This window comes from Aotus nancymaae, unplaced genomic scaffold (genome assembly GCF_030222135.1).
Source record: "Aotus nancymaae isolate 86718 unplaced genomic scaffold, 86718_ANA_hifiasm-v0.15.2.pri h1tg000021l, whole genome shotgun sequence".
Lineage (NCBI taxonomy): Eukaryota > Metazoa > Chordata > Mammalia > Primates > Aotidae > Aotus > Aotus nancymaae.
In genome coordinates, this window is record NW_026988433.1 from 19,303,659 (window position 1) to 19,331,101 (window position 27,443).

The 27,443-nt window shown below is 54.7% G+C and overlaps 1 protein-coding gene across 1 annotated transcript in view; it reads left to right on the forward strand.

The window, feature by feature from the left end:
* The window catches only part of RBM19 (RNA binding motif protein 19), a 141,106-nt gene extending 115,879 nt beyond the window's left edge, over positions 1-25,227 (forward strand). The window contains exons 23-25 of the mRNA XM_012469014.2: positions 1,838-1,958; positions 23,937-24,055; positions 24,641-25,227. Coding sequence (XP_012324437.2) covers positions 1,838-1,958; positions 23,937-24,040 — 225 coding nt within the window. The 3' untranslated portion in view covers positions 24,041-24,055; positions 24,641-25,227. The remainder of the gene's footprint in view (positions 1-1,837; positions 1,959-23,936; positions 24,056-24,640) is intronic.
* The last annotated feature ends 2,216 nt before the right edge of the window (positions 25,228-27,443 follow it).

A 27,443-nucleotide genomic window follows, 5' to 3' on the forward strand; every position in this document is an offset into this window, starting at 1 on the left:
TGGTTCCTTCCGAGGGGAAGCTGCGTGGTGCCCTCCCCTGGCTGCTAGGGATAGCTGGCAGCCTTGGTTTGTAGACTCATCCCCTAGTCTCTGCCTCCACCCTGCACTGCCCGCCCCCGGCATTCACCCTATGTCTCTGTCTTCACATGGCCATCCAGTGACACCCGTCATTGGCTCAGGGCCAGCCATTTTCCCGTGTGACCTCATCTTGACTGATTACCTCTGCAACTACCATTTCCAAATAAGGTCACGTTCTGAAGTTCAGGGGGTTAGGACTCAGCCTGTCTCCTCTTACGAGACGTGGTCCAACCGTAAGAGCCACGTTGTAGATCAGGAGCACAGTTGGATGGATTCCCATCCAGACGCTTCCGGTTACATGATGCCTCACAGCATCAGAGAAACAAGAGCAGCAGGCCCTTCCTCTGCGTACACCCACTGGTGCTCTCTGCAATCCGGAGGCAGAGCACAGCGCCTCCTTAGCCACTGTCGCGCTCCACAGCCAGCGCTCGAGCACCTGGGGCCTAGTGCTCTTTAAACCATGCCTGCCCAAAAGCTCTCTGCCGAGAGAAAGCAACTGCAAATGTCATGTCTACAGTAACACAACAGCAGCGAGAAGCAACGTGTATTGAGCAATCGCGGTGACCCCGCACTGTTCTAGACACTGTGTGAACTCGTTTTTGTCCCTGAAACCCCTGAGATTGGCCTATGTGCACGTACCCGTTGTATAGATAAGGAAGCAGAGTCCAGGACAATTTCTTTAGCTTGCCCAGGGTCTGACCTTCCTGGGCAGGGTGACCTCAGACTCCAGGCTTTTGGCTACTAAGCTCACAGCCTCTCTGTGCCATGGGGTTGTTTTGGATGAGCCCATCAAGTCAGAGAGGGTGTCCCTGGGCAGTGCCGTTGAACTTAAGACCTAGCAGTGTTTAAGAGGGTACTGATCACTTCCATATGATTCCATTCATAGGAAATGTCCAGAATAGGCAAATCCAGAGACAGAAAGCAGACAGGTAGTTGCCAGGGGCTGGGGGACTGCTAGCTAAGGGGTATGGGGTTTCCTTTGGGGCTGATGAAAACCTTGTAAAATTGATACGGTGACATTTTGCACAGCTCCGTGATAATACCAGAACCCATTGAATTGTCCTCTTCAGACAAGCGGTGTATATAGTATATGGATTCTATCTCAGAATAGCTGTTAAAAAGTAGAAAGAGGGAACCAGGCAGCATGCGGGGCTCGGGAACAGCAAAGAGTGAGTGGGAACAGCCTGCGCCAGGACCCAGGCTGCTGAGCCAACGGGGGAGCTGGAAGCGCAGGGCCGGGGGGACCAGCGAGGAGGCAAAGGGCACTGGCAGCAGAGACAGAAGGGGCCCCTTCAAAAGCAATGTGGGGGACAGAGTCACCAGGACAGTGAAGGAGAGTGGCACCAAGTGACACCCAGGGGCCTGTACGCTTGTCATCAGCGGCTGGCCAGGGCATGGCTTTCTCAAGTGGCCGCCATACAGACAGCCAGGTGGGAGGTGAGCCCACTAATGGGGTCGCCCTCCACAGATCGGATGACACGCTGCAAATAGACGACTGCCTTGGCCCAGGCGCCAATTATGGCCCAGACAGTGGATATATTGACTGCTCAGTCACTTACAGCTTTCTCCCCGGGAACGCAACCCACTAATTAAATAGATGTGCCCAACCGCTCCCCAAACCCTCGATGGAGATCAGATGTCACGGGGCCAGAACCTGGGCTTGGGCATCTGTGCCGCGGGCAGGCAGCTGGCGGGCAGACTAGAGTGTCTGCCGCGCTGATCCAGCTGATGTGCAGTTTCGTTTCCTGTTCCTCTGCAGAGAGCTTTCAACGCCCTGTGTCACAGCACCCACTTGTATGGCCGGAGGCTGGTGCTGGAGTGGGCCGACTCTGAGGTGACCCTGCAGGCCCTGCGGCGGAAGACAGCTGCACACTTTCACGGTAGGAGCCGGAAGGTCTTGTGGCTGATTCATGGGCCCCTGGGGAACACAAGAGGCGGGTGGGGCTTCTGAGAGAACTGCTGTCCACCCAGCAGGCTGTGGCACAAGGGCTGCCAAGCACCTCCTGCTGGGCATCCCCCCTCAGCCCCACAGACCTGCCTCCACCAGCCTGGGGCAGTCCCTGCCGGGAGCCTGGTCTGTGTGGAAGCATCCACGTTCTGTGTGCTCTCAGGGTGCAGTCGGGTTGGGTCACTGGGGGCCTTGGCAGCAAAAGACGGAGGTCAGAGTGTTCATCCGCTCCCTGCCTGCCAGGTTGCCAGGCCACAGCTCACGACTGCTGGCCCTGTCCTCATGGTGGTCTGTGTCCAGATTCCAGCGCCCGAAGGGCAGGGATGCTCACGGCGTTCCTGGGGGCCACACTCTTGCTGCTCACTTTCTTCGGTGACCGCGTTGGAGGGCCGTCCACTTCCTGCCGGGGCCCTGATACCCGCAGGTCTCACTCACCTCTTACCCAGCTTGGTGGCATCATGTGGCCTCAGTGACAGTTCAGGTGGTGGCCAGAAAATACTGAGTGCCTGCTGTGCCCTCATGCACCCTCGTGGCAGTGACCAAGCAGGGCCCTAGGCTCAGGTGGAAGAGGCAGCTCAGGGCCAAGGGTGTCACCTGGGCACAAAAGGGGGGTGTTAGCAGCCAGCATCCCCCAACCCCACTCCTCTGTGTAGACATAGAACCTGGAGCCAGGAGTGATTGTCCTCTATCCTGACCATACGGCTCTGTTGCTGAACCAGGCAGCACCTTGGGAACAGTTTCTCTTATGGAGATGGGAGTTTTCCAGTGGGGCCGCTGGTCTTGCTTAGGGCGAAACAACTCTGCAAGGCAGCGTCTCAGCGATGCAGCAGGACTGCATCCCCCACAGTGGGATCTCCAAAGACAGCAGGGAAGCCCCCTGACTCTAGCCCAGCCTGCCACACCCTTCAGAACACAGCCTCCTGCGCACACCCATGTTCTTCCCAGACTCCTCCTTCCTCCCACCACACCTCCCACAGAGTTCATTGTTCCCCAAACTCCAGGCAGGACTCTATGCCTTTGCACATGCTGTTCCCTCTGCTTAGAATGCCTTGCCCCTCACTTTTTTTTTTTTAACCTGGCAAATGCTGTCGAAATCCAGATAGAATGACACCTCCTCCAGGAAGCCTTCCTGGTTCCCTCTCCCTCCACAGGTATCAGTAATTTCTCCATACTCTACGCTCCTCCTCTGTCGCTGTGCTTTCTTGCCCTGTTGTAACTTACTTCTTTGTGGTTTGTTATCCTCTCTGGACCCGTGCCTCCTCCATGTGGGGGCTGTGTCGTTCTCATCTCTGTTAGTGATCAGTTCTTCCCTGGGTCCCGTGCCCAGGACAGCATCTGGCACATGCCAGGTGCCCAGTCTCAGGGTGGGGAATATTTGAGCTGAGACAAATATGGAACCAGAGAAATGAAGGCTAAATACACAGTTGCAAGCTCACAACTCAATAAGGCCCCAAATCCTGATGTGCAGAAAGAAAGCCTGTCCTTATCGACAACCATTGACAGGCCCAAATGCGCCGGTCTACAAATGTTTGTGTAAGGAACTCTCCCCAGAGCAGAGCAGAGCAGAGCGGAGGTGGGGTGACCATCTCCCTCGTCACCCCCATCCCCCACCCCCGGGGCCAACCGAGGAGTGCAGGCTCAGCGGTTCTGCCCAGCCTTAGAGAGAAGCCCCCTTCAATAAATTGAATTCCAAAGACAGCACTATTGCCTTGCCACAGTGGAAAGACTTGGCTGGCATCATTTCTGTGGGATTGCCTCTCTCCACAGCCGCTTACCAGCCAGGCCAAGCCCCGGACAGGGGCAGATAGAATGATAACAGTAACAAAGACAGTTGTTCATTCGCCTGCATCTTCCCATTCACTCCCCAGCAGCCCTATGAGATGGGCATGATTAGCCCCGTTTCACAGATGGGAGAACTGAGGCCTGCTAAGCACTGCAGTGATTTATGACAACTAGTGTTTATTAAGCACTTACTGTGCGCCAGGGGGCCATCCTCAGACAGACATTGTCTCGGTCTCCACAGCAACTGTAGCAGCTGTATGCAGTGCTGTGTCTGTGCAGCGAGGAAGTGGCAGAGCTCAGACTTGAACTCCAGACCGTCTCTAGAGCCTCCCACCACCCCCAACCTGTTTTAACCATGTTATACTTGCAAATGTCACTCAAGAAAGAGTCCTAGCTGGGCATGATGCCTCAGGCCTGTAATCCCAGTACTTTTGGAGGCCAAGGTGGGTGGATCACTGAGGTCAGGAATTTGAGACCAGCCTGGCCAACATGGTGAAACCCCGTCTCTACTAAAAATGCAAAAAAAAAAAAAAAATAGCTGAGCATGGTGGCACATGCCTGTAGTCCCAGCTACTTAGGAGGCTAAGGCAGGAGAATCACTTGAACCCAGGAGACAGAGATTGCAGTGAACCAAGATCTCACCATTGCACTCCAGCCTGGGTGACAGAGTGAGACTCCATCTCAAAAAAATAAAAAAAGAAAGAAAGAAAAAGCAAGTCCAGGCCTTTATTAAATCTGGGGCGTGTGAGTGTTTACTGACTACATGGCTTTGGCCCTTCTGACTCATCCAGACCATGAACCCAAGATCTGTGAGGTTCCTTCCAGAAATTGAGAGAATGAGTAACAAATCATAATGACAAACACTGCTGGCCCGTCAGAATTGACACAGCATGTGCTCGTAAAAGGCCCTATCACGTGCATATGTCATTGTCTGCATAGTACAGATGCAGAAGCTGACATGCAGAGGTGAGATAAGGCCCCTGAGGGCAGGCTTGAGTGTCAGAGCCAAGCCACGAGTTTCCACCCCTCTGAGTCCTTCTGTAAGAGCCCTGCCCTCCCAGGTTCTAGATGGGGACATCAGCTCTGGAGTCCCCAAGTGTGTCAAAGATGAGAACTAAGGGACCCTTCCCCAGTGCCACAGGAGATGGGCTGAGGCCCCAGGAGGGAACAGAATTCACCTCATAGAAAGAGCCTTTCATGCAGTGGCAGCTGACAGGGGTGTAGGAAGTGCCAGCAGAGCACGGGATGCTGGGGCGCCCAGAGGGGAGCAGCACCAGAGCTCTTACCTCCCCAGGGGCTGAAAGGGCAGTGGGAGGACGTGATATCCCTGGGGTCCAGTGAGGGCAGGAGCCTAGGAGCAGCTACCAGTGGGCACTGCAGCATGGAGGGACAGCCCCTGCCAGAGGACAGCAGCACAGCAGGAAGGGGCTGGGATCAGACAGCTGCAGCTCTTCTCCCGCCCATCAGGCCATCCCACTTGTCAGCCACAGGCCCAGGTTGTCCCTGTGACGCATTCAATAGGGTTCACCCTTCCCGGGACAGAGCAGGACCGCAGACGGATGTGGCAGGACCAGAGAATGTCCAGCATGTATAGTGACCTACGTACACATCAGGGCATGTTGCCAGCAGTAGAGGTGGTGTTTTCCTGGGGGCAGGAGCAGCCCTGAGGAACAGTGCCTGGACCATCCACAGGGGTCAGGGCCTAGCACAGCAGAGTGTTAGATCTCCCTGCTGGCCTCACCTGTCTGGACCAGGAAGAGAAGGCAAGAAGGTGGCCTGCGAGTTTGGAGCCAAAGAGTCTGAATTACTCATTGCATTTTTCAGCACTGTTTTCCAAAGAACAAAAGAACACACTGTAGAATGCAGCAAGATGTAAGATGGGGATGGTTTTTTTTAGCTCAGAATCCGTGGAACTTTGTCTTCCTGGGTCCCAGTATGAGTGGCCTCAGAGGGGCTGGGAACGCCTGGAAATTGCATTATACAGTTTGTGTCTATGTGTGTGTCTGGCAAGAGGATCTTTTGTTTCCAACGGATTTTCTAGGAGGTCATGGCCCCCAAAAGGTTTAGGAAGCACCAGCTTAGGGAAAAGAGTGTCAGCAAGACCTGGGTTCTGCATCTGGCTGTGTGTCCCAGGGTGAGTGGCTGCGCCCTGTGGGCTTCTGTTTTCTCATGTGAAAGATGCCATTAACAAGGGTACCCGCTTCTGGAATTCATTTGACAGTGATCAGGAAAGTAGCAAAAGCCGTAGTAACAGCTTTCCTTACTGGGGACCAGGAACTCTTCTATATCCCTTGCAATGCGGGGTCTCATGTCATTCACATACCGCCTCTATGAGTGAGACGCCGTTCATCTCCCCATTCTACAGATGAGGGAACTGAGGCATGCAGAGATGACGCACTTTGCCCGAGGTCAGACGGGTAGCGAATGGTGAACTTGGACAGTACTCAGGTTTACCTCTCTATCTATCCGTCCTCCCCTGGCAGTGCGACACTGGCTTGGGGAAATGGGGTGATACCTGGATCGTGTCCAGCACAGAGCAGGCGTGCTGGAGGCGTCAGTCTCTCTCACTTACTGAGACACCCATTGCCCGATTGATGTCTCTGAGACACAGGAGGTGCCCGCAGCAGCCCCAAATGTTCAGAATAGGCCCGCTGGCCTCCTGACCTCCTGGCCAGACCCTTCTCCCCACTCTGTGCCTTTTTCTCATGGAGAAAAATTACCAGCTCATTTGTGTTAAAATCTGCATTGTTCAGAGCTCCCAGGGCTCTGGCAGACCCCAAGGGCAAGTGGTGTCCGTGCCCAGTTCCCTCCCCCGGCTCTGGCCTCAGCCCTGAACTCTGCCAGGAGGGCACTCAGATCTCAGGTGGAGGCTGCTGAGCTCTGAGGCTGCAACAAAGGCCCTGCAGAATGTGGGCCGCTGAATGAAAGGCAGGCATCTTAACCATTCCTCAGGGCCTGGCAGGAAGCATGCCAGTGACACCGTGGCCTGTGAGCCACACTCAGGGACAGCGGGAGGTGGCCAGAGCAGATAGAGTGGAGCTTTGGCGCCAGCTGAAGCCCTTGATGTGGTCGGTGGCACCAGTGTGAATTACCCAGGAGTGCCCCTGCCCCTGGGCTCACCTTCTTCCCAGCTCCCAGCACTGGCCTCTTCTCCCCTGGGTCCCTGAGGCACCTAGGTCAAAGCAGAACGTTCAGTTTGCAGTTCAAGCTAAATAATACCAATTATTATTACTGTAACTAGCAGTCTTCATGTGTCAAACCTTACTCAGGGCAGGTGCTAGCTGCAGGCTTTCCTGGGTATGAATCCTGCAAAATCCTGGGAGGTAAATACAGGTCCTTAGATAACGTCGATTTGTCATAATTGATAAGAAAAAAAAAACGCCTTCCCATCCAGGGCCACTGTGTATGTGCAGTTTGTGTGTTCCGCCGGTGGAGTTAGTGTGTTCTCCCCTTGGAGCTTGCGTGTTCCCCCCATGGAGCTTGCGCGCTCTCCCCGTGGAGTTTGCGTGCTCCCCCCGTGGAGCTTGCGTGTTCCCCCCATGGAGCTTGCGTGTTCCCCCCATGGAGCTTGCGTGTTCCCCCCCGTGGAGCTTGCGTGTTCCCCCCGTGGAGTTTGTGTGTTCCCCCCATGGAGTTTGCGTGTTCCCCCCGTGGAGTTTGTGTGTTCTCCCCGTGGAGTTTGCGTGTTCTCCCCATGTAGGTTTTCTCCAGGTCCTCTGGTTTCCTCCCACATCCCGAAGCCATGCACACTAGGTGAATTGGCATGTCTCAGTGGCCCCAGAGTGGGGGAGTGCAGTTGTGTGTGTGATGGGTGCCCTGCCCTGGGCAGGTTCCCTCCCAGTGTCCTGAGCTGCCATATGGCCACCTGCAGCCCAGAACTGGAATCGTTGAGTAAATCGTCATCTTCCTTATTTTTACTAATCTGTCTTAAATGTATGCTTAGCTCCCATTTATTTCAGTGTTTAATATTTAGAGGTTTTGGTGTCTTTATTCAGAAGTTTGGTGATGTTTTTGTGGCTGGAAATACACCTAGGAGTGTAGCTCTTGTTTACATCCATTAGCCTGTGGTGACATTGATTTAGCTATACATCTTTTTACTTGAGTTACGATTTCCAAGAACCTCCGAACCTGTCAATTTACTGTACTGTCGCAGTCCTCTGTTTTAGAGATGAGAAAACAGGCACAGAGAGGGCAAGTAAGGGCACCCAGCTGGTGACCACAGAGTCAGGTTTCAAACCTGTGTTTTCCACCATCCAGCTGATCTGAGTGGCTGCCCCTTGCGTTTTACCCAAGTGCGTCTTCATACCCATTCTGTGACCTCAGGCAAGTCGCTCTGCCTCAGCTCTGTCATTGGTATGATGGGGCCACGGTGCCCACCTCATTAGGGAAATTGTAGGGCTCAAAGGGGGGGATGCCTATAAAGGAGATGACACACAACTAGCACGTCACTTGCAGTCCACAAATACAATTGTCAGGGCATCTTACTGTCCTTGGGGTCACTCACTCTTCCTTTCATTAGTTGCCAAGAACACTCCCACTTTCCTTACGCTCCAGCCATTCAGGCCAGGCTAAGGGAGGATGCTCTCTGGGCAAAGGACTGAGACACAGAGACAAGCCCTGGGGCTTATAAGCCTGGGCAGTAGTGTGTGTTTGTGTGTGTGTTTGTGTTTGTGTTTGTGTTTGTGTGGGGGGGGTAAGTAGGAGGATGGGAATGCCTGACATAAACATTGCTTGGGACGTGTGTGTGTGTGTGTGTATGTGTAATAGGTTGGGTGTGCTGGACACATAAGCATTGCTTGGGACGTATGTGTGTGTTTGTGTGTGTAGTAGGAGGACGGGTATGTCTGACACATAAGCGTTGCTTGGGTGTGTGTGTTTGTGTGTGTGTGGTAAGTAGGGGGATGGGTATGTCTGACATATAAGCATTGCTTGGGGTGTGTGTGTGTGTTTAGTGAGTAGGGGGATGTGTATGTCTGATACATAAGCATTGCTTGGGATGTGTGTGTTTGTGTGTGTAAGAGGACGGTGTGCCTGACACATAAGCATTGCTTGGGACGTGTGTGTGTGTGTGTGTGTGTGTGTAGTAGGACGGTGTGCGTGACACATAAGCATTGCTTGGGATGTGTGTGCGTGTGCGCGCGTGTGTGTGTGTGTAGTACGTAGGAGGCTGGGTATGTCTGACACATAAGCATTGCTTAGGATGTGTCTCTGTGTGTATGTGTGTCTGTGTGTGTCTGTGTGTGTGTTTGTAGTAAGTAGAGGGATGGGTATGTCTGACACATAAGCATTGCTTGGGATGTGTGTGTTTGTGTGTGTGTGTGTGTGTGTGTGTGTGTGTGTGTGTAGTAAGAGGACAGTGTGCCTGACACATAAGCATTGCTTGGGACGTGTGTGTGTGTGTGTGTGTGTGTGTGTGTGTAGTAAGAGGACAGTGTGCCTGACACATAAGCATTGCTTGGGACGTGTGTGTGTGTGTGTGTGTGTAGTAAGAGGACAGTGTGCCTGACACATAAGCATTGCTTGGGACGTGTGTGTGTGTGTGTGTGTGTGTGTGTGTGTGTGTGTAGTAAGAGGACAGTGTGCCTGACACATAAGCATTGCTTGGGGTGTGTGTGTGTGTGTGTGTGTGTGTGTGTAGTAAGAGGACAGTGTGCCTGACACATAAGCATTGCTTGGGACGTGTGTGTGTGTGTGTGTGTGTGTGTGTGTAGTAAGTAGGAGGACAGTGTGCCTGGCACATAAGCATTGCTCGGGATAGGATGTTTCCATCTAGCCGCAGATGCCACCTGTTCTCCCTTGTCTCTAGGACATAGCACAGATCCTGGCACCTAGTAGGAGCTTACTAGTGCCCAGGTGCCATGAGGAGGGGGAGGAGGACTCGTTGATGCTGGAGCAGCAACCGTAATGTCCTGCCTTCCAAGGCAGTTACGAGAACTCACTGTGCTCCGCACCCAGTCTCGAGCTCTCTGCTTATCCAGGTTCCTTACTGGCAGCCAAAAGAAGCTTGTTGTCAACCCCCCAGCGCCTCCCCACCAAACAGAAGCCTTCATTTTATCCATTGTCCCTGTATAATGGCAGGGCATTATATTTTTCCTTGCAAGTTGATGCTTGCAAAACACCTGTCAAATTGAACAGCGAAGGACAGGGCTTTGAAAGTCATTGTAAAAGTTGGCCTGAGTAGGTAAAGACCTTGACACCAGACAGAGATGCTTTCAAAAGGGAATAGCAAGACAGACGTTTTCCACCAAACCGCCCTCCCCATCTCCCCTGTCCTCTTCCTGCCCCTGCCCGCCACCCCGCGCCTCCCTCCCTTCCTTGCCGGCCAAGAATCAGATTTCTCATCTCCAGCGCAGCAGCCCTGTGGTAGGTGAAGTGCTATTCTTCACTGCCTTGCATGTGGGAGTTTGAAAAGAGAGAGCAAGGAGGGAAGAAAGAGGAAAGTCCACCGCTGGCTGTGTCCTTTTCTTCCCGAGCGTGTTACAAACCAGCAGGGTCACGGCATCGAGAAGCTTTCAGGGCCACGGCAGGCCACGGTACCTGCGAGCGCAGCCGAGAGAATATAATGGTATGGAAGAAATCTGTGCGCAGAACCCTCTGTTTTACAGCACTCACAGGCAGGGAGGCCGGGCAAACAGGCTTTTATTTGGCCGGGAGCGTGGCTCTGCTTCCCCGTGTTGTCTTATTCCAGCTGGGGAGGACTGATGGGCTGTGGTTAGCGTCTCTCCCTTTCACCTCTGGAGCTGGAAGCGCAGACATGACCAGCATGGTGAGTGGCTGACAGCGGCACCTTCCCCCGCCTGCCCAAGCCAGGCTGGGCTGGGGCGGGGGATCTATGAGCAGAGCGCCCAGAAAAGCACTCTTCCAGCACAGGCGGGTGGCTGTCCCCGTCGATCGCTGGCCTCTAGCACACAGTCACCCTCCAAGCCTCACGGGGGGCAGGGAAGGAGCCTGCTTGCTAGAGCCCTGGTCTCAGCAGCCTCCACTGACCCCGGCCCCCACTGCCTCCCAGCCAGAGTGTCAGAGATGCAGCTTTCCCCTACACCCCTTCTTCTCGTGATTCCCTCGTCATGCCCCTCCCCTCGTCCTCCTCGAATGCCACAGCCTGCCATCAGGTGCTCACATGTGCAATTAAGATCCTTCTCCGTGTGACACTTTATCCTTTGGGGGGCTACAAGGCCCTTTGCCTGGGCCCTGCATCTAGCACAGAGAAGAGGCGCTCAGTGACCATTTGTGGGGTGAAAAAATGAACACAAATAAGAACCTAATCATCAGGATGGTGATTAGAATTTAATTGAGCATCTAATAGGTACTGGGCACTGTGCGAGCGTTAACTCGGTTCATCTTCACAGTCACCCCACAAAGAAGGAAGCCGGGGCTCAGAAAAGCTGGCTGATGTGCACAGACCCCACGCTTACCCAGGTGTGCAGTCGGCAATGGAGCCCTGTGTGGTCCGAAGCCAGATATTCCTGACCATGTGCCTCGACGCACCGCTGGTCTAAAAAAGCAATCATGTAAGTTCTTATAAAGATCAAGTCAGGTGAAAAGGAAAGAAAGAGGGCACGAGCGTGTTGTCACAGACTGACCGTATGCAGAGAGTCATGCCAAGTGGTTTTACATAACTCAGTCTCACTTCAGCCTCACTAAGAACAGTGTTGCTCCCATTTTACTGAGGCACAACCAAGACCCAGACAGTGTAGTGCCGGGCCTGAAGGCACACGGGTCTTCACACTGCACAGCTGTGGCTAACAGTTCCTGGCTGTTCCATCACACCCTGTATCCCAGCACCCTCAATCCCAGATTGCCCTCTGTTTATTGGATCCGGGCCCCAATCCAGGTACAGCAGCAGTTGGAAACCGCAGTCTACAGTCTATTTTTATAAATAAAGTTTTATTGGGACACAGGCATGCCCATTTGTTCATATATTATCCAGGGCTACTTTCTTCCACTGCAAGGACAAAGTTGAGTGGTTGTGACAGAGACCCTATGCCCCCAGCCTAAAGTCTTTCCTTTCTGGCTCATCACAGAAACGACTTGCAGCCCCTGGGCCTTGTGAAATGACTGCCCTTATTTTATCCAAAAGCCAGGGGTGGCTAATTACTCCCACAGTGACCCCTCCCTTTCTCAGAGCATATAACCCTAGAGGCATCAAAACTGCACCCCCAAGGCAACTAGAGTCCTCTGCTTAGATCTCCAGCTTCCCCGATAGGAGGCTCCATTTGTTCATTCATTCATTCACTCAACAGTTCTTCACTGATTACCTAATTATCAAGCTGTGCTCTAGGCACTGAGGGTAAAGCAGTGTACAAAAGAGAAAGTCCTCCCTCGGAGCTGATAATTTGAGTGAGAGAGACATATGATTGCCCACCTCCCCCACCCCACCAAAAAAACTAAATAGCAACAAAGTTCTGATGATACCAAGTCCTGGTGGAAATTAGAAAGGGTAACATAAGGCTGGATGCAGTGGCTCACACCTGTAATCCCAGTGCTTTGAGAGGCCGAGGCAGAAGGATCAGTTGAGCCCAGGAGTTTGAAACCAGCCTGAGCTACATGGCAAGACCCGTCTCTACAAAAAAAATTTAAAAATTCACCAGGCGTGGTGGCGCACACCTGTAGTCCCAGCTGCTCGGGAGGCTGAGGTGGGATTATCGCTTGAGCCCAGGCAGTCAAGGCTGCGGCGAGCCGTGATTGCGCCACTGCACTCCAGCTTGGGCAACAGAGCAAGACTCTGTCTCCTTAAAAAAAGGAAGAAAGGAAAAGAAAAGAAAGGATGGTATAATCAGTTCTTCAGGGCCGGAGAAGGAAAGGAGAGATTCCAGATGTGGTGGTTGGGAAGTCTTTCTGCTGAGTCAGTGTTTCTGTGTGATTCAAAGGGACCAACCAGCCAAAGGTCTGGGGGAAACATCCCAGGTAGCAGAAGCCACAGGTACTCAGGTCCCAGGGCAGCGTGTGTTCAGAGCAGGCAGAGGGGCCAGCAGGGCTTCCTCCTGGGGCCTTGTCTGGCCTGGCAGGAAGCCCAGCTTGTGTTCAAGGTGCAGTGGGAAGCTCCAGGAAGATTTGAGAAGAGTCTCAAGACCCGATTCACACTGTCAGACCTCATCCCCTGCACTGTCGAGGGGCAAGGATGGAGGTCAGGGGTCCCAGCCAGGCCAGCAAGGGCCAGGGAGCAGAGGCTGTGGGGGTGGGGAAGCAGGTGGCTTGGGCATTTTTGGTGAAGATAGAGCCAGCCAGACGTGCTTCTGGAAGGGAGGAGAAAAATCAAAACTGGTACATAGGTTTTTGCTCTAAACCACTCACAGGATGGTGGTGCTGCATGGTGAGTGGAGGCCCAGGAAGCGGGAAAGAACAGGTGGCTGGGCGGGGGTGTTCGGAGCGGCTTGGATTTGAGACACTATTAGGACTCCCCTCGATGTCAGGCAGATAGATATATGAGTTGGGAGCTCAGGGGCGAAGTCTGGGCTGAGATATAAATTTGGAAGTCATCAGCAGACAGATGATATTTAAAGCCTGCAAGAGTTCACCCCCTCCCCACTTCCATAACTTAATCACTCACAGGACCACACATTTTCAAAAGACTGGAGACCGAGAGAGCCCGTTATCCCCACATCAACCCTTGCAAATAGGCCTCCTTGATCTTACCCATGAAAACGTAATCATCGGGCTTTAAAACTCGCAGTCTGCAAAGTTCAAGTGAGGATGTGAAGTCACAGAATTTATTATTCAAAATATCCCTTGGTCGTGGTTCCTTCCATCCACCTGGAGACAGAGGTTTTCTGAAAGCTTCCCATTTTCATTCCTTCGCCTGGGTCCTTCTTGTTTTCTCCTGAAGGCTTGCCTGTGGCAGCCCTTCCTCCGGAGGTATTGAAGGCCTAAGTAGGAGGCAGGCAAAGAGGGAGACTGTCCCGACTGCCACAGCGGGTCCTGACAGGAAAGGCCGAGACTGGGTGGGGCCCGGGGATGTGCAGGTGTTTTATCCCTGACCTCATTGAAATCACTTTTTGGCCGGGCGAGGTGGCTCACACCTGTAATCCCAGCACTTTGGGAAGCTGAGGTGGGTGGATCACTTGAGCCCAGGAGTTTGAGACCAGCCTGGCCAACATGGTGAAACCCTGCCTCTACTAAAAATACAAAAATTAGCCAGGCGTGGTCGTGCACGCCTGTAATCCCAGCTACTCAGGAGGCTGAGGCAGGAGAATCACTTGAACCCAGGAGACAGAAAGTTGCAGTGAGCCGAGATCACGCCACTGTACTCCAATCTGGGCGACTGAGAGAGACTCTGTCTCAAAAATAAGAAAAGAAATGATTGCTTTTTGTGTTCAGGGTGGTGAGTTTTGATCTATCTCTGGCTCCTGGTCACGTTGGCAAGTAGTTCCAGGAGAGGTTGAGATTGGCCAAGAGACTCACTCTTTCTCGCACCCCTGGCTACCGCAGCTGCTGGAGGCCAAATCTAGAGGAGGAAAATCAAGGAGAGGGAATTGTTTTGGTCAAGGCAGTTCTCAAGTGTGCACCCAAGTGGTGCACATGACTGGCCGTGCAGGGAGCTCCGATCAGAGAGCTGGGGGTCCTGGAGGCCAGCTGGAGCAGGTATCGCCGGGTCACCCCCTCCTCTCTCCTCCCACTCCCCACACCCAAGCCTTGCTGGGCGGTGTTTTGGAAATAATTCCAAGTGCTTCGGCAATATCCCGCACACTCTCTTCCCCTTCCCCCGGGAGCGGCTGTCCGTGCAGGGAAGGTACTTGCTCCCAATCCAGCTAAATTGTTATTGACTTGTGTTCTCTGCGTTCTGCAAACATTTCACTCAGCCGTCGCCAGCGAGGCCAGGAATCCCTGCTAGGGCTAACGGGGAAGCCAGCTGTGCCGGGCCATTTCTCGTGCTCTTCCTCATCGATCACGGAATTAAACTGACAGAAGGAGAATTTCAGAGCGACTTGGGAGGGGCAGGGGCTGGTCTGGGATTGGACGACGGTTTGGGGACTTGGGGACCAGAGTGCTAGAAATGGGGGCAGGAGGAAGGTGGGTTTCCCTCCAGGGTTGTAGCTGGTGGTAGGGGGTGGCCAGTTTTATTTCTGTACTGTAGGCTGGCCCAGCCGGGGGAAACCCAAGGAAAACACACAGACAAGGTTTTTAATACAGCTGCATGACCACCAGTGAAACTAGTGTTTGGTAGACAGAGAAGAGAGAGAGAAAAGAGCAGAGACCACACTGGCAAGCTGTCAGCTGAAATCAGATCTTTATTTTGCCTGCCACATATGAAAACAGCGGTTTTGAATGAATCATCACTATTTTGCTATTGAAAGGTTTGACCTGAAAATCAAGATGCTGACCTCTTTTGGAAAATCAGGTTTGGCCAGCCTGGTTCCACATTCCCACAGGGCGCCAGGCCCAAGGAATGGCTGCAGGTTTATACAAAGGCTGGGCTTCCCAGCGGCCTCCATGCATAGCAGGAATGGCTGCAGGTTTATACGAAGGCTGGGCTTCCCAGCGGCCTCCATGCATAGCAGGAATGGCTGCAGGTTTATACAAAGGCTGGGCTTCCCAGCGGCCTCCATGCATAGCAGGAATGGCTGCAGGTTTATACGAAGGCTGGGCTTCCCAGCAGCCACCATGCATAGCCCTCCCTGCAGTCTCCCACACCCCCTGGTCTGTGAGATGCCATCGTATTCCTACCTGGACCCTCGGGCCTTTGCACCTACACGTCCTGGTGCAGACATCACTACACCTTGACCCTGTGAGACGTTACCAGCTGCTCCCTTTCAGCCTCTGCTTTCCAACCTAGGGCCTATGCCGAGGGAAGAGAGATCAGAAGCTAATGTGGACCAAGCCTTAGCACCTGGAAGTCCTCCAGGCCTGAGGCAGAGGAGTTGGGGACACCTTCCCACCTTTCCTGGTTCTTTTTCCCTTTTCCCTCTGCAGTGAGCCACCTTCACCAGGATGCTCCCCTTGCTTCCCAGCCCGCACAGGTCTCCCAGCATCTGTAACTAACACAAACACGTGGGACCAAGGCCAGAAGCCCCCAGGCATAGCCCACTCCCACAGCCCTAGCTCAGGATAAATCCACAGGAATCCGGGCTGCAGTGCCTTCGCCAGCCGCTGTGTGTGGGGCTGCGCGTGGCCTGTCATGGAATTCTGCACACACACAGGACACCCACGCACAAAGCATGGTCGCTCTACCCACCGCCCCCAGTCTCCAGCCACTCAGGGAACCGGAGTCCTCAGCACCAAGATTAATAACAGCAGTTGTTATAGCATCCTGTGCTCACCCCAGGCCATTTGCATCAGAACCTCTGCAGGGAAGATCCAGGCATCAGTAGTTTCCTAGCTGATGCTATCAGACAGCTAGGTTGAGAACCAATGGCCTTTGAAAAGGAAATCACTGCTACCCGGCCCGGATCTGTTCACCCTTTTCCTGTTGAGACCCCCACTTCCTAGGGAGGCTGAGCTGGTGCCCCCCACTGCAGGCCAGGCTGTGCTGTGCTGTGCCAGCAGGGCTGGAGCCAGCCCTGTTGCAGCTGAAGGTCCTGCTTGGAGAGTGCGGCCACTTGACTCTTGAGAGCCCTAGTATGGCTGCTTCCTCCTCTGAAAAGTGGAACAGTGATGTCACCCAGCTAGCGGAATTTCCAAAAGTCCAAAGCCAGCAGGTGCCTGAGGAGTGGTCCCTGCCGCTCGCCCCTCAGCCTTATCTTGGGCAGCTGGATTCCCTCTTTGCTGGGCACTGCCTGTCCTCTGGGGTGGCCTCGCAGGACCCTTTGATTGTTAGCTTTCATGTTTGCCTGGCGCCTCACTGTGCCAGGCCCTGGGCTAAGTGCGCTCATGCTTTATCTCATCAGATCCCCTGTGGTGGGTGCTGTTACTGTGTCCTGTCTACAGAAGAGCAAGTTTGGTACCTCAGAGAAGGCTGAGACCACCAAGGGACAGTACTCAGGTCCCACCTCGTCCTGACCACCCTGAGCCCCAGTGTGGCCCCTGTGACTGGTGGGTTAGTTTATCCTGTGGAGTTTTGTTCACCACCGTATCCCCGACATTATTCCTGGCACACAGAGTGTGCTTGGTGGTGCTTGCTATGAGTGACTGAAGGCAGGAGATCGTAGGGTCCCCATAAGATCAGCAGAGCAAGCACCATCCCCATTTAACAGGTGAGAGCACTGAGGTATGGAGCTTAGCGGCTTCGGGGAGTCCCATAGTGTCAAAGGCCGGTCTGCCGCCCAGGCTTCTGCCCACCAGCTCTGAGCAAGGACTCTCTCAGATCACACCTAGTTCTTAGAAGGACTGGCTATGTTTTAAAAAGGCACAACCGGCTGGGCATGGTGCCTCACGCCTGTAATCCCAGCACTTTTAGGAAGCCAAGCCCAGTGGATTGCTTGAGCTCATGAGTTCAAGACCAGCCTGGCCAACACGGTAAAACCTCATCTCTACTAAAAATACAGTTGGGCATGGTGGTGCACACCTGTAATCCCAGCTACTTGGGAGGCTGAGGCATGAGAATCGCTTGAACCCAGAAAGCAGAGGTTGCAGTGAGCCAAGATCACTCCAGTGCACTCCAGCCTGGGTGACAGGGTGTGATTCTATTAAAAAAAAAAAAAAAAAAAAAGGCACAACCTTAAAACAGCCTCCTGTATCAGTAAAGGGCCATTGGCTTGGTCTTAGGAGCCAGTCCAATCTCCTGAAGAGTACCCTTTATTCTGTGTGTACCTAATGTGTGCCTGCTGTACACAGAGTGCTAAGATGCAAACCCACTGGGGTATCTGAGGGCTCTGCCCGTGAGGGCTGCGAGATCTGAAGCCAGGGACGGCAGGCAGAGGCACCAGCAGCTGAGGATGGGGGTCTGGCTTGGCCAGCCTTCCAGAGCAGGCAGCCTCCCAAGCCAGGCCAGCCCGCGGGTACCCAGCCCCCCCGCAGTACCCACACCATGGCACCCTCGTACTCCTCAAGGGTGGGAGCTACAGGTGGCCGGTGTCCCCCAGTGGTCCAGGACTGCACATCCTGAGTCTGCAGATTGTAGTGCCTCATTCTGACCTGGAATCCCACCCTCCACGCTCTGCCCCAACCTCCTTCCTCCCCTCGCCCTCCTGTGCCCCTGCCCCCTGCCCTTCACCCCGGCCTCTTGGACTCAGTTCTGGCTCCAGCTTAGCAGAGTTTGTGGAAGCCTTGCCTATCCTCTATCTCAGGAAGTAGCAACTCAGGAGCCTCCAGGAACAGGTAGAAAAGTCCCCGTAAGTGAGGCCTCCTGTCTCCAGGGACAGCTAGTGCACGGCCTCATCAGTTACCTGTAGGCAGGGAGGGGACAGGTCTGCCACATTCACGAGTTAGCCATTCCAGTTTCATGCAGATTCTCATGTAGCATCTCCCTGTTGTTAAACATTAGTCACTGATTTTTTGTATTCATGGCAAATCATGTCAGCAAATCCAGACACTCTTCCGTGGGTCCATAGTGGGAGGCCCTGCTCCATCCCATTGGTCACTTTTTTTTTTTTTTTTTTTTTTGAGACCGCCTCATCCTGTTGCCCAGACTGGAGTGCAATGGCATGATCTAGGCTCACTCCTCCGCCTTCCAGGTTCAAACAGTTTTTGCTTCAGCCTCCTGAGTAGCTGGGATTACAGTCGCCCACCACCACACCTGACTAATTTTTGTATTTTTAATAGAGACAGGGTTTCATCATGTTGGCCAGGCCAGTCTTGAACCCCTTACTCAGGTGATCTACCCATCTTGGGCTTTCAAAGTGCTGGGATTACAGGCATGAGCCAACATGCCAGGCCCCCATTGGTCACCTCTTGATGCTGGGGTCTTGGTTCCCCAGGAAGCAGCCCCGAGATGTGGATTTGAACAACCAGCAGGTACCTGGGCGGTGATCCAGGAACATGGGGGGAAGGGAAGGGAGCCAGTCCAGGGGGCCGGAATGAGCAGATCCCGCTGCGGCCAGCTGACACCCAAGCCCACTGTGGCTTCCTGAGAGCCATGTGGCACACACCTCAGGACTGTCCCCCAGGACACAACGAACATGAGACGTGTATCCATAGCTCCCATTCACCCCTCTCACTGCTGGTGGGTTGCTCCAGGGGGCTTTAATGCCTGTCATTTCCATCCTGCTACACGCTGGGGCCATGTATCCCCCTATGGCCAGAGAACACCTTGGCACTGGAGATGGGGCACTGACCATGGCTGCTGCATTTGTCCTCATGTTATAGAGGAGGGGAGCGGCCCGCCCTCGTGCTCTCACTAACAGATTCCATCCACAGCAGTAAGAATGACCAACATGTATTGACAGCTGGCTGTGTGCTACGCACCGTTGTGAAGGCCTTATATACTTATATTCACTCTTTTAATAGCCTTACACACCTTAGGCATGTAAATTTCATCACCATTCAGTAACTGCAGAAACTGAGAGGAGTCCAGAGAGGTGAAGCAACTTACCTGAGGTTTCCCAGCCAGGAGCAGCAGATCCTGACAGCTCACCCACCCAGCACCAGGCATCCAGCACCCTTCACCCTGCACCTCAGGCCTCTCCGCTCAGAATCCAGCCCTGCACTTCCTAGCCCAGCACTTTTCCCGTCCCTGAGCTGTTCACACCTGCCTCTTCCCAGGGTTTCTTTCAGAACTCCCTTCTCCCTTTATCAGCCACGCTCTTCTCCCCCCGGCTTGCCTTGCCTCGCCCGTCTGCCTCCGGAACAAAACCCCACGAAGCGCTTTCTCTTGTCCTCCCGACAGTCCCCCACCCCCGCCCATGCCTTTCTCCCTGCCTGCCTGTGCCTTCCACGCAGGGCCGACAGCGCCAGCCGGGGAAGGGAGAGACACAGGCTGGCATTCTGTCAAGGAATTAATTGAAAAATAAAATCATTAGGTGGGAACTCCAGAAATGCAAAAATGGTGGTTGGAGGTTGGGGGGAGGGGGGCAGGACTGGGGGGTTGTCGGGGGACGGCTGAGCTTTTTGTCAAGTTAATTTCTCGGGTATTGATGTTTGGTGACATTCACTTGTTGTTTATCTTCGGGTGCAGCTGTAATACTGAAAGAAAATGCACAGCTTGTTTCGTTTATTTATTTTACACCTTTCTCCGGTTCTGCATTATGTTTGTTTGGTGAAAACCCACTGAGGCTTTTGATGTCGGGGAAGTGGGATTTCAGCAGCTGTTCCCTGCAAACAGGGTGCTCCTCAAGGAAGCAGGGCCGGCAGGGGGTGCGGGGTGTCATTTGCTGGGAACTGGGGGCCTGACACGTCCTCCAGGGGGGCAGTTGGGGGCCCAGCCTGAACCCTGACAGATATGCCAGGCCCAGGAGAACAGTCGTGGCTCCTGAGTAGAGTGGGCCCCTGGGCACTCCAGGCCCTATCTGTGAACTTGATCATCTTCATAGCCACCCGGTGAGATGGCCCCTATTTCTATCCCCACTGTGTAGACCGAAAACCGAGGCCCAGAGAGCTGAAGTGACTTTCCCACGGTCACTTGGCTGGTCAGTGGCTGAGCTAGAACCTCGGATCATGTGACTTCCGTAGCCATGGAGTCAGTGGGCACCAGTGTACCGTCTACGTGCCTTGCCCCATAGCCAGTGTGCAAACCGAGGAGGCGGGACTCGCACTTCCCTTGGCCTTGATGAACCACATCATCTCATTCCTGGACCTGCCAACTATGTACTGATCATGTATCATAAGCCAGCCTCCCTGTAAGAGACCCCGCCCTGTGAACGCTCACTGCCCCAGTGGCCAAAAGAGACATGAAATTCACACCTTTCCTATCAGTAACAGTAACGCAGGCGTTGGTCTCAGCACCATCGACTGAGCCCTAACCAGGGGCCGGACGTTTCCCTTTTTACTCATTTCAGCCTCACCACAACCCCTAGTATACCCACTTTACAGGTTAGAAATTTAGACACAACTATCTGGTTCTTTCTCCATCTCCCCCGCCAGACCAGAAGGCCATAGCTGGGATGGAGCCAGACTTGTTCCCCAGCATGCCTGGCCCAGAGCAGGTGCCGCAGGAGTCTCTGGCGTGTGAGGGGGTGAGAGCGTGAATGAAGGCCCTGGACAACTGCTCCTGGTCTCGTCTCTGCTGCTGTTTGTCCTTCAGCAGCCAACACTCCTTGACCCTCAGTTTCCCCTGTCATTCACTCCCTCAGTCTCTCAGCACACATTTATTGAGCATCTGCTATGTGCCAGGCACAGTTTGGGGCATTGGGAATGGAACAGTGGACAAAACAGACAGAAACCCCTGCCCTCCTAGAGCTGACATTCCAGCCAGGAAGACAAGTGACATGGTGAGATGGGGAGATGCGCTGTGGGAGAAATGGACAGGAAAGGGGTTAGGATGTGTACATCAGGGCACTCTGGGGGACTTGGGATTTTAAATAAGGAGGGATGCTTCGCTGGAAAGCTAAGGCCCCTGAATGGCTCCGTGGGAAGAGCATTCCAGACCAAGGGAACAAAAGATGCGAGGCTGAGGTGGGCGTGCTGGAAGCCAGAAGCCAGGAAGGGGCTCGTGTGCCTGAAGCAGAGTGGGAGCGAAGCAGAGAGGTGGCGGGGCCTGCTCGGTGGCCCTGGCAGCTGACAGCTTTAGCTTTCCCCAGGTGAGATGGTGCCCATGGAGGCTTGAGCATAGGGGCAGCATGCTGTGATGGAGGATTTAACAAGCTCCCCCTGGCTGCTGTTGGAGACTAGGCTCCTGGGAGGGAGGCAGAGGAAGCCAGAGGCGATGGTGGCGGGGCCCAGGGATGCAGGAGCTCGGGGAAGAAGCACCGAGTCCGGGTCAGCCTTGAAGCTTGAGCCGACACAATTGATGGGGCCAGAACTTGCCCCCGAGCCAGCTCCTCCGAGTTGTCAGGATGTGGGAGAGAACAAAAAGTCCCAGGAAGGAGGCAGCTGGCGCCACCGCTGGCCACCCTTAGACCCCGGGCCAGGCCTGGCCCAGGAAGGCAGGGACCCCTGCCCCGGGAGTGAGCTGCCACCCTCAACCCGTGTGAGCAGATGGGAGGGGCACCAGCAATCGCCCGCAGGCCCTGTTTTGTAGCATTTCTATTTTCCAGCTCCTATTACCTGCCCACAAATTCAATTTCCAGTGGCCATTGTGCACCTCCAGGGCTGGCGATTATAAGGAAACCGACAGCATCTAGGAGGGCGTGAGGAAGGAGAGGAAGCCGTGTCTGAGCCCTAGGCCGCCACCCTAGCCCACCCTGTCCCCCCTCCCTTTTCATGATTAGCAATGATGGGTACAGCTGCCAGGCCTGAGGCTCCCAGGTGGTAGCCAGGCGGGGGCCTCCCACACTTCCCACACCCTCGCCGTGGGGCAGGCTCTGCCATCTCTCTCTCACCCTTGCTCCAGTTGCTCACTCCGCTTTCTGGGATGTTTCACAAGCACTTGCTAGGTGCCAGGCAGTGTGCTAAGGCCAGGGACACAGTGAACGGGACAACATCCCACACAAAGAAAGGCCTGCAGCAGCGTGGGTACTAAAAAGTGCCAGGGGGTGGGGTGGCATTGGAGCTCAGGTGTGGAGGGAGATCTGGGTGCTGCTGGTGCAAAGGTCTCGAGCAGGGGCAGGTGGGCCCACTGCAGTGACGCCTCCGGAGGACTTGAGACTTTCTTGGAGAGTGCTGGATCTGATGCACATGTTTTAGAGGGATCCTTGGTGGGGGAAGGGTCTCTAGTGAGGGGTGAGAGGTGTTTGGATCAGGAATGAAGCCGTGGAGATGATGAGAGACGGGGGCAGTGTTTGAATTGATTTGCGAGGGATGAGATTGAAGAAACAGGCTCAGAGAGATGGAGTCACTTGCCCAGGACCACGCAGAGGGGAACCAAGGCTTCAGCTCTGGGCCAGTTACTGTGCTGGCCCTGGGAGGTCTCAGTAGAAAAGGCTAGGCCGCTGCTGTGAGTTCCAGGGAGCTCCCAGCCTGCGGAGAGATGGAGGTAAAGGACCTCAGGGTGATTTGTTGGCAGAGGTGTTTGAGCCATGGAAAGTGAGAGATTTGGACAGCCTCTTTACACTGCCTCTGTATAAATCAAGCCTTACTGCGAGTTAGGCTGCCCACTGATGGGTGGTTAGACTAGCTGAGGGACTGACAGAGGAAGCCAGCCTGGATCCCAGCCTCCCCAGCCTCGCTTCTTTCCCAGAGGGCCAAGGGGCCCCACATGTCCTCTCCTGCCACCATTGATCTCCTTGGAGTTCTCTGGCCAGTGCCAGAGACTTTCATGAAAAGCAGAAAGACTGGGCTTCGGCGTGACTGGGGTTCGAATCCTGGCTCCACCACTTCCTAGCTGGGTGACCACAGACCTTCCTGTCTGTGCCTCAGTTCTCTCGCCAGCAAAAGGTAGTTTACCACCTGCCTGTGGGGATACTGACAGGAGTGGAGCCGCGCTCGTGATGGTGCCTAATTGAGAGTTGCTTGTGGGGCTGAGCCCACTGTGCCGTTTCCATGCTTTCTTCAGGATCCTGAGTCCCATCTCCTCACAGAAAATGTCTGCATTCTTCAGAGCCTGAGTCAAATAGTCCTCCACTTCAAAGCCACCTCTAATTGTCATTCCTTCCGTGCCTCCTCTGGAATCCTTGAGCTCTGCATTTGTTCTGTTCACCCACCATTTATTGAGCACCTGCTGTATGCCAGCCACACACTACACCATTGGCCTGACCTCCAAGAAAACAGAAGGAGCTTCCACTTGTTCCCCCAGCCCACAGCTTGGCTCAGCGTCTCTGAAGGGTTTCGGCTTCCTCCAAGCCGAGTTCTGACATGCTGGGAGGAAGCAGCACAGGAAACCCCCTCCCTCTTTTTCTCGAGGGAATCCTTTCCCTGCGGGTGGAAGATGGGGAGGGTATGGCCAGGGAAGCAGGAGAGTTTCTGGGGGTGCGAGGGAGGCAGCCCCACCTTGGTGATGCTGAGGCTAACCCTGGTGTTTCTCCTCCTCATCTCCCCCTTTGATTCTCTGCCCTACTCGTCTTTCCTTATTCTCCCGTCCTCTCTCCCCCACCTCTGTATCTTCTCTCCCTCCACTCTCCCCACTGCCCTCTCTCGCATCCTCTGGCTTCTCTTCTGTCTCCCCGCCCCGGTGTTCGGCTCATATCTCCCCTCTCCCTCCTTCCTCTGTCATTTCTCTCTTCCTGCCTCACAACCCTCTCGGCTGTTCTTTTCTCCTCTCTTGCCATCTGGGCTCCCACAGAGCCCCCGAAGAAAAAGCGGTCTGTGGTGTTGGACGAGATCCTGGAGCAGCTGGAAGGCAGTGACAGTGACAGCGACAGCGAGGAGCAGACCCTTCAGCTGTGAGCTGGCGCCGAGAGGGTGTGTGGCTCCGGGGCCCTGGGGACAGGCGCTCCTGCTTCTGCACTCCCCACCATGTAGGGGGAGCGGGGCGGGGCGGGGAGCAGCAGGCGGCCCCACCCTGCACTGGTCCAAGGTCGGAGGGGACAGGGAATGAGGAAGGCCTAGGCCACTGCCCGGCGGCCCAGGGCTCCCAGGCTTCACTGGTGACACGTTCTAGCAGACACTGACTGCGCACCTGCTCTGTAGCGGGCACAGAAGAGTGCAAGGGAGCAGGGCAGGGTGCAGCCATGTTAGGATGAGACACTTGGGGACAGCTACACAGGGAGCTGCACAGCTACACAGGGAGCGAGGACTCTTGCTCCCCCATCCCACCCCAGGAGAGTAAGGGGACGAGGGCCAGCTATCTGGCATCAGGCTGCCTGGACATGAAACTCCATGTCCAAGCTCAAGCTGGGAGACCCCGGCCCAGTTTCCTACCTCCTGGGGCCAGCCTTCCCATTGCTAGCTAGTTCTTACCTCATACAGTTTGAGAGAGAAATCAACGCAATAATGCACGAAGAGTGCCAGGCATGGTGCTGAGCCCTGCTCCTCCTCCCCCTCCAGGGCTGCTGAGCTAGAATTCCCACCTACATCTTTCTGAGGGACTGTTCACCGCTTGAGACCTGGCCTCTGTCCTGCCCATCCTTGTCACTTGGGACCATAAGCCCTGGTTCTGTCACCCAGGGAAGCCTCCCAGCGGCTCACAAAGCATCAAGCTCCAAGCCCAGATGCCAAGCTCCCCTGCTGAGCTGAATGATGTCACTCCTGGCGGCCGCGTTCTGCTCATGGGCCTGGAGCCCTGTGAAATGCATTGAGATCCTCTTCACTGGCCAACAGCATCCCCAGGCTTCTCTCAGGCGCCTGTGGGCACATTTCCTCCAGCCTGAGATGCAGCCTCCTGCCTGGAAGGGCCTGTGCCAGCATCAGCCAGCGGGCAAGATGGAGAGGGCAGAGCAAGAACTGCGGGGCATCACCTTGGTCTGAATCCAGGCGTCACCATTGCCTGAGGTGTAACCTCAGGCTAATGATAGGCTGTCTGAGCCTCCGTTTTTCTCTCTAGGAAATGGGGATGATAATTGTGCCTACCTCAGATAGATGGTGCCAGAATTAAGTGAATCAAGCCAAGTAAAGCCCAGAGAAGATTCTCGTCAGTGCTTTTGTTTGCTTCATTTAGAATCACTGGGTGGGGCTCTAAGTGAGAGTTCTGGAATCGTCAGACTTTGCGCATAAAACGTGGTCTGTGCATGTTGGTGGGGATGAGGTTCCGGTCTTCATCCAGTTTTCGGAGTGGCCCAGACCCCAGGCAAGGCTACATGGAGCTGGCAGCCTGCAAGACCAAGCTGCACCTCGTGTCCTCTTGGGCAGGCACCCCCTTAGCCATCCGAGCTCATCCCTGAGAATTCATGGAAACAAAAAACACAGAATGGCTTGTTCCCCAATCCTTTGTTTTTTAAGTTTTTTAGGGACAGGATGCAGTGGCACAATTATAGCTCACTGCAGCCTCAAGTGATCCTCCCATGTTGGCCTCCCAAAGCGCTGGGATTACAGGTGTGAGCCATCATGCCCAGCCACATTCTCCAGCTTTTAGAGTGGGGTGGCTCACAGAGTCATATTGACCACAGCCTTCTGGATCTGGCGGCTGAGCAGTGAGGTCTCTGTTAAACCACACTCAGGCCAACCCTCAGGTGACCAGGCTCCCAAGTTGCCGTGGGTCTTGTAGAATGAAAGGGCTGGAGACCGACCTCGTGCCTTCCCACTGCTCGTCCTGTTCGGCGGCACGTGGCTCCTTCTGGCTGAACCTTCTGGTCTCTACAATTTGTACTCATGTTTCCACACCACCGGAGCCAGCAGGGATGGCCAGCTGGTCACCAGAAATAAGGTATAGACGCACGGGCCTGTTGCAGAAGCAGGCATCTTTTGGCACCAACTTAGCTGGCCAGGATCAGTTGAACCTCCCCCAGAGCAGTATTCAGCCCCATCCAGGGCTTGGTATGGGATGAACAAGCGTGGGCTCTGTATTTGGGCCTGCCTGGGCTCTGTAACGGTTCACCACTCTCCCGAGCTCACACGGTGGAGTGATGGGAATCAGGGCTGTCCGGCCCTTCCTTCGTAGCTGCCTTCCCTGTGGCCAAAAGAAAAAGCCGGCAAGCAGGGGAGGTTCGGGAACTGCAGGAGAATGAAAGATGACAAGAGGAGGGAGAGCTTCCAGCTTCTCGCCAGGCCTGGCCCAGAATCGGCGAGGGGGAGTCAGGCACCCAGGAGACCATGTACTGAGCCTGGCCCCGGCGCCCTGTCTGGAAGGGGCAAGTTTGTAAGCACACGGGAGTAGTGGAGTCCACTCCCACAGAGGTCTCTGGGTGCCCCTTCATGCCACGCCCACCAGACTGCACCCTCATCTGCCCTCTTTTGGCTCAGCCAGTGTGGCCTGACTGATCCGTGAGCTGGATCGTGTCAATCTGCAGCTTCAAACCCTTGAGGCCTCCCTGACACGTGGCCAAGTCAAGCCCAGCTGCTCACCCCCACACTGCGGCCCAACTCACCTGACCCTGCACCCGCTGTCCCCGGCCTTCCTCCCGGCAGCCTCCCACCCCAGGGCCCTGGCCCTGGCTCTTCCCTCTGCCCGGATGCCCTTCCCCTAGTCTTCCTGTGTGGCTCCTTTTTATTTTCCTTTGAGATCTTAGTTTAAATCAAGCTTGTCCAACCCAAGCTTGAGCTTTGAATGCGGCCCAATACAGATTTGTAAACTTCTTAAAACATGAGATTTTTTTTTTTTTTTGCTATTTTTTTTTTCTTTTTTTAAGTTCATCAGCTATCACTAGTGTTAATGTATTTTATGTGTGGCCCAAGACAATTCTCCTAATGTGGCCCAGGGAAGCCAAAAGTTTGGCCACCCCTGGCTTAACTTCTGCTTCCTCTCGGAGGGAGGCAGCCCCCTAATCAGTTCACTGCAGTAGCCACACCCAGCTCCTCCCCACACCCAGCTTCTCCACACCCAGCTCCTCCCCACACCCAGCTCCTCCCCACACCCAGCTCCTCCCCACACACAGCTCCTCCCCACACCCAGCTCCTCCCCACACCCAGCTCCTCCACACCCAGCTCCTCCCCACACCCAGCTCCTCCCCACACCCAGCTCCTCTCCACACCCAGCTCCTCCACACCCAGCTCCTCCCCACACCCAGCTCCTCCACATCCAGCTCCTCCCCACACCCAGCTCCTCTCCACACCCAGCTCCTCCCCACACCCAGCTCCTCCACACCCAGCTCCTCCCCACACCCAGCTCCTCCCCACACCCAGCTCCTCCACACCCAGCTCCTCCCCACACCCAGCTCCTCCACACCCAGCTCCTCCCCACACCCAGCTCCTCCAC